Source organism: Contarinia nasturtii, unplaced genomic scaffold (assembly GCF_009176525.2).
Source record: "Contarinia nasturtii isolate CC-2019 unplaced genomic scaffold, AAFC_CNas_1.1 Cnas_scaffold_3107, whole genome shotgun sequence".
In the NCBI taxonomy this organism is placed as follows: Eukaryota; Metazoa; Arthropoda; class Insecta; order Diptera; family Cecidomyiidae; genus Contarinia; species Contarinia nasturtii.
In genome coordinates this window covers 1-5,044 of record NW_022200419.1, presented here as the reverse complement: position 1 = coordinate 5,044, position 5,044 = coordinate 1, and the positions used below count along the sequence as shown (strand labels likewise).

Here is a 5,044-nt window from a genome sequence, read left to right as displayed (position 1 = left end):
CAAATGTTGTCAATTTTGTAATAATAAAGTAAGTCATTGTGAATTTCACTGTCCGGTGAATTTTTCATGTGTAAAAACTATAAATTGTGTCATACACTTTCAAATATCGATTAAAATTTGGATAATATTCAGAATACATTCAAATTCCAAACATTTTCCCCCCGTATTTTGACACAACACAAAAATTAAGTATCCACACGTGAGATTTATATATAATGACAGTTGCATATGCGTCGTGAAATTTCAAAGTACATTTCATTGATTTAGAATTGCACAAACTGAGATAAGAAAAGAAAACTGAGCGGCAAATGTCAATTTCAACTTTTTTTTGTCTGAATAGGAAACCAAAAAACAATTTAACTCGACAAACAACAGGTATATATGGACATTTATATTTATTTTTGTATTCTAAAATATTCTTCACATTTTTAATAGGCAGAAACAATGTGGGATAAGTGCATTATATGCGTCAGACCAAAAGTCTGTAAATCAAATTTAAAAAAATTGAGATATATGATAGGTGGCGGTGTGTTAGGAGGTGGTTTATTGGGCGCTATTGCTCTTCCACTCATTGGATTTGGCGCTGGCGGTGTAGCTGCTGGATCGTTTGCTGCATCATGGCAATCAAGTATTGGTATTGTTGCGGCTGGTAGTTTGTTTGCCACATTGCAATCTTTAGGTGCAACTGGTATGGGTATACTTTTATTTGGCGGAATCGGTTCAGCTTTGGGTTTGCTTACAACTCTGGCAGCGAGATTGGGTTGGTGTAATGATGATTGTGACTACAATAGTGCAAAATTTGAGTGGGACAGATGCCAGAAATGTAAAAAACCACTAATTGATCAATCGAATTTATTGAAATTAAGAATAGTAGCAGCTGGGGGCTTTGCAAGAGGATGTTCTGAAGGCGGTGACATGATTTCACTCATGAAGCTACATGCTAACGCCAACGCTTGGTACTCAAATATTGACACTTTTGCCGCAAACCGTCTATTTGATGCTCTAAAATCTTTGAAAGACGATGGATTAAGCGTGCTTTTCTTTGGCGATACAGAATCCGCGCTATTTTTACTTGGTACGAAATCAAAAGATTTAGATTGGTGCAAAAATAATTGTAACGGAGCTTTTATTACGGAGCTTGTACGGACCAATAGCATAATTTCGTCCAGTCAAATAATACTGTGCAACAAGCAAATGGCAATAGAGAATACAACATCAAACAGCGAAGAAACCGCAAAAAATGACAGTAAATTGAAGGATATTTTTAGTTGGAAAAGGTGCTCGAAATGCGATCGGCCACATGTCTGTGAACCAAACTTAACGAAAATAAGATTGATGGCAGTTGGTGGTTTATTTGGTGGTGGTGCTTTGGGCATAGCATTTCTTCCGTTTCTTGGATTTACCGCCGGTGGTGTGGCCGCTGGATCATTTGCCGCATCATGGCAATCAGTAATTGGTAGCGTAGCAGCCGGTAGTTTGTTCGCAACATTGCAATCTTTAGGAGCAACCAGTTTGGGAACACTTTTATTTGGCGGAATCGGTTCAGCTTTGGGTTTGCTTGCAACTCTGGCAGCAAGATTGGGCTGGTGTAATGATGATTGTGACTATAACAGTGCAAAATTCAAGTGGGAGACATGCTCAAAATGCAAAAAACCTCTGTTCGGTGAATCAAACTTATTGAAATTAAGAATAGTGGCAGCTAGTGGCTTTGCAAGAGGATATTCAGAGGGTGGTGACATGATAGCACTCATGCGTGCTAACGACAACACTTGGTACTCGAATATTGATACTTTTGCTGCCAACCGTCTATTTGATGCTCTGAAATCTTTGAAAGACGATGGATTAAGCGTGCTTTTCTTTGGCGATTTAAGAACAGCAATGCGTTTGGTTTCAAAGGTTCTACATAAATTGGATTGGTGTAATAATAACTGTAAAAGTAAAAATATCGTTACTGCTGATTTAGTACCAGTCAGCGAGATAGTATCATCCAGTGAAATAACACTGACCAACATCAAAAGATCAACGATATTGCCAAACATCAGAAAAACATCAATTGATGAAAACAAATTGAAGGAAATTTTCAATTGGAAAACATGCTCAAAATGCGATAGTCCAACTATTTGCGAACAAAACTTGGTGAAAATAAGATTGATGGCAGTTGGTGGTCTGGTTGGATGTGGTGTATTGGGTGTAACACTTCTTCGATTCCTCGGATTTGCTAACAGTTTTGCAGCAGCTAGATGTTTGGAAAAATTGCAGTCTTTGCGAGCTACTGGCTTGGGCATCGTTTTATTTGGCGAAGTTAGCTCAGCTTTGGATTTGCTTACAACGCTCGCAACAATATTGAATTGGTGCAAGAATGAATGCTGCGTAAAATAAACATTAGGCCAATATTACCCAGGAATTCAGAAAGAAATATGTAAAACACAACTGATAGAATTATTTGCTTGGAAATGAGTTTGACGAATCAGTAATGTATCTACAATAACAGTTAAAAACTCTTTCTTATTAAAAATAAATCATTAAAGAAAAAACAAAAATATTTATTTACTACCTTTATTTAAGTTCTTGACATTTTGAACCAAAACTCATTTTCCTTTAAAACATCTGCCATATCATTTAGATTAATTGCATGATAACTTTTATATAATTTAACCAGACAAAATAATAAAAGAATAATGGAAGGGAATAAAAAAAACACGAAGAACCTGTTGTAAGTTTGCTTGTTCAATTAAACCAGTAATTTGTCTAAATGATTTTTGTTTTGCAACTATCTTAGTGGCATGAGTTGCACAATTGTCGATCGCTATTATTCTCTAGAATCTATGCGATGTTCATTTAAAAAAAAATAATTAAATGAAATAAAAATAAAAAAATCGAAATAATCATGAAAATAAGTTCTCATTGAATAAGTATCGTTTATTTGGAAGACAATTTACTTTACAATGGTGTCATTGAAGTTTTATTTTCCATATTGTCATATAGAGTATTAATTTAACAAAATAAACAACAAAAAAGGTAAATTGACATCTAAATCAGACTAGACATCTTCAGTAAAAACAACATTTCACTTTCATTTGTCGATCATTTAAAACATCATTTGTATATTAATTAGTTTTGATCTCTTCTACCTGATGATGAATAAAGAAAGTTTCTTTTTTTTAACAATTTACATGTTTTAACAATATTTCATTTTGTAATAAAAATGAAGTGGTGATTTAATTTTTGGTATGTTTCGACCGAGGTATTAAGCGACGATACATCTATAATCTCTGGATGGTTTGATGGTTTTGAAGTTGTTTCAAATGACTTAAATTATCCCACCAATTGGTTAACAATTTGTTGGTTAATATTAAACGGAACCATGGAGTTAATGGTGCATTTGAGGTTATTCGTTGAATTTCACTGCAAACATTAAAAAGAACCATTGATTAGAAGAAAAAACATTGTTTGAATATTTAAAAAAATAATTGCTACCTTTCCAGCTCGTTCCGTGGAATATAGAAAACTTCACTGACTTCGTTTGGATTCGGTGTTAGGTCAACGTTCTTTTGCAAAAATAGAATGTAATCAATTTCATGTTCGCCCCAAATGCCATCTCCAACATCTTCATAATGAATCCTTGTTAAGTAATGAAAGTTCTCTGGTCTTGCCTACCAATGAAAAAAACATCACATTAAAAAAACAGTTTTTTTTTTCAATCGAAAATGTCATAATGTTGAAGAGAGTTTGTAAAGGTAATTTACCTGGTTCAGTGGAATGCCAAGCTCATAGTTCAATCGTCGTTGTGCAGCTTTTCTAATGCCCAGCGCATTAACTTCGTCTCGTTCACACTCAATATCATACAACGGATGACTACAACAAGCGTTTGTGTAACAATCTGGGAAGGTAATCTGTGGAGGAAAGTGAAAATGGTGTGAAATGTGTGTGATTCATGCATAGGTTATGATACATGCATACCTTATGTGATGATCGTTTTTGGATGAGCATATCGCCGTTAGAATTGAATAAAAATACACTGAATGCACGATGTAATTTAATACGGCCGTTTTCATCGACACGATGGCAATCTCGTTTCGATGATTGTCCAATTGCCCGATCAAATTCATCGACTAGAATACAATTTTCGGCCAATGCTGTTTCTTGTAGATTTTTTGCTTGTATTTGATTTGCAGCGGCAATCGTTGAAGCCCATCGTTGATTCAATGGTTTTGATGCCAAATATTGCAGTGAATTTCGAATAAAATTACTTCCCAACATTTTGAATGCAAACAGATCAATCGATTGCTGTTTTTATTTTTTATTGTTTTCAATTATATACACGGCTTTCGTTTTAAACAATCTATTATCTATTGTTTACAAAACCATTCAACGTTTACATTCAATGTAATTATGAATACAGATAGATAAAAATCCAATCAAAATCACGGTCACAAATTGATAACAAGTCAAACGACCCACCGACCGTCCGAACTCCGTCCGAACTCTCTTCTTCAATACGATAAGATTTATAACTTTCAGTTTTGTGTACACGTTTATGCGAATGTACACGTCTGTATCGTCGTTTTCGATGCCCCGAAACTTTGAAAACAAAACAATATAGCACACACGATTTCACGAAAATTCCATCTCTATTCACATATTTATCTAAGTGTACAATCGTACCATTGGAATGTATTTGCTTGTATTGGTTTCTGTTAATATTATCATCAACATGATTTACATGTTATCGACGAAACGAATAAATACCATCACTTACGCACCATTGATAACCATCCCAATGACCGTTATTCATACGTATTGAACTAAAGGCATTTACATTTGAATGATGATCGACTGTTCCAAACTAAATGCGGAATATACAAAGACAAGATAAAAAAAATTGTTTGACTTGGCCGTGAATGCGAAAGAAAAACGAATTTCAAAACTGAATTTCAATGTGTGCACAAGAATTGGTCGTCACAAATGTCAAATTTATGCGAATTTCGTTTGCATTGGGCAATACCAATGTATTACAACACAGAACAGTTCGTCATCACACAAA

At 34.6% G+C, this 5,044-nt stretch overlaps 2 protein-coding genes across 4 annotated transcripts; one reads left to right on the top strand and one right to left on the bottom strand.

The window, feature by feature from the left end:
• LOC116349670 lies at window positions 1-2,542 on the top strand. Of its 3 annotated transcripts, none has more exons than XM_031781216.1 (3): window positions 1-28; window positions 341-375; window positions 436-2,542. In XM_031781216.1, the coding sequence occupies exon 3, from the start codon at window positions 445-447 to the stop codon at window positions 2,377-2,379; it is 1,935 nt and encodes a 644-aa protein (XP_031637076.1). In that variant the 5' UTR covers window positions 1-28; window positions 341-375; window positions 436-444; the 3' UTR covers window positions 2,380-2,542. The 3 variants fall into 3 exon arrangements, with proteins under 3 accessions (XP_031637076.1, XP_031637075.1, XP_031637074.1); XM_031781215.1 differs by having other exon boundaries at window positions 7-248; XM_031781214.1 differs by having other exon boundaries at window positions 7-375.
• Window positions 2,543-2,898: 356 nt separating this feature from the next.
• Window positions 2,899-4,922, bottom strand: LOC116349671 (isopentenyl-diphosphate Delta-isomerase 1). The gene is made up of 4 exons (XM_031781217.1): window positions 3,961-4,922; window positions 3,747-3,893; window positions 3,478-3,653; window positions 2,899-3,405 (listed from the first exon to the last, which is right to left on the bottom strand). The coding sequence occupies exons 1-4, from the start codon at window positions 4,258-4,260 to the stop codon at window positions 3,264-3,266; spliced, it is 765 nt and encodes a 254-aa protein (XP_031637077.1). The 5' UTR covers window positions 4,261-4,922; the 3' UTR covers window positions 2,899-3,263.
• Window positions 4,923-5,044: the final 122 nt, after the last annotated feature.

Coding starts and splice junctions, on each gene's coding strand:
- LOC116349670 (XM_031781216.1), top strand. CDS start 445: ATGTGGGATAAGTGCATTATATGCGTCAGACCAAAAGTCTGTAAATCA.
- LOC116349671 (XM_031781217.1), bottom strand. CDS start 4,260: ATGTTGGGAAGTAATTTTATTCGAAATTCACTGCAATATTTGGCATCA. Junction 3,654..3,746: donor TTGGCATTCCACTGAACCAG/GTAAATTACCTT, acceptor TTTCATTGGTAG/GCAAGACCAGAGAACTTTCA. Junction 3,406..3,477: donor CCACGGAACGAGCTGGAAAG/GTAGCAATTATT, acceptor TAATGTTTGCAG/TGAAATTCAACGAATAACCT.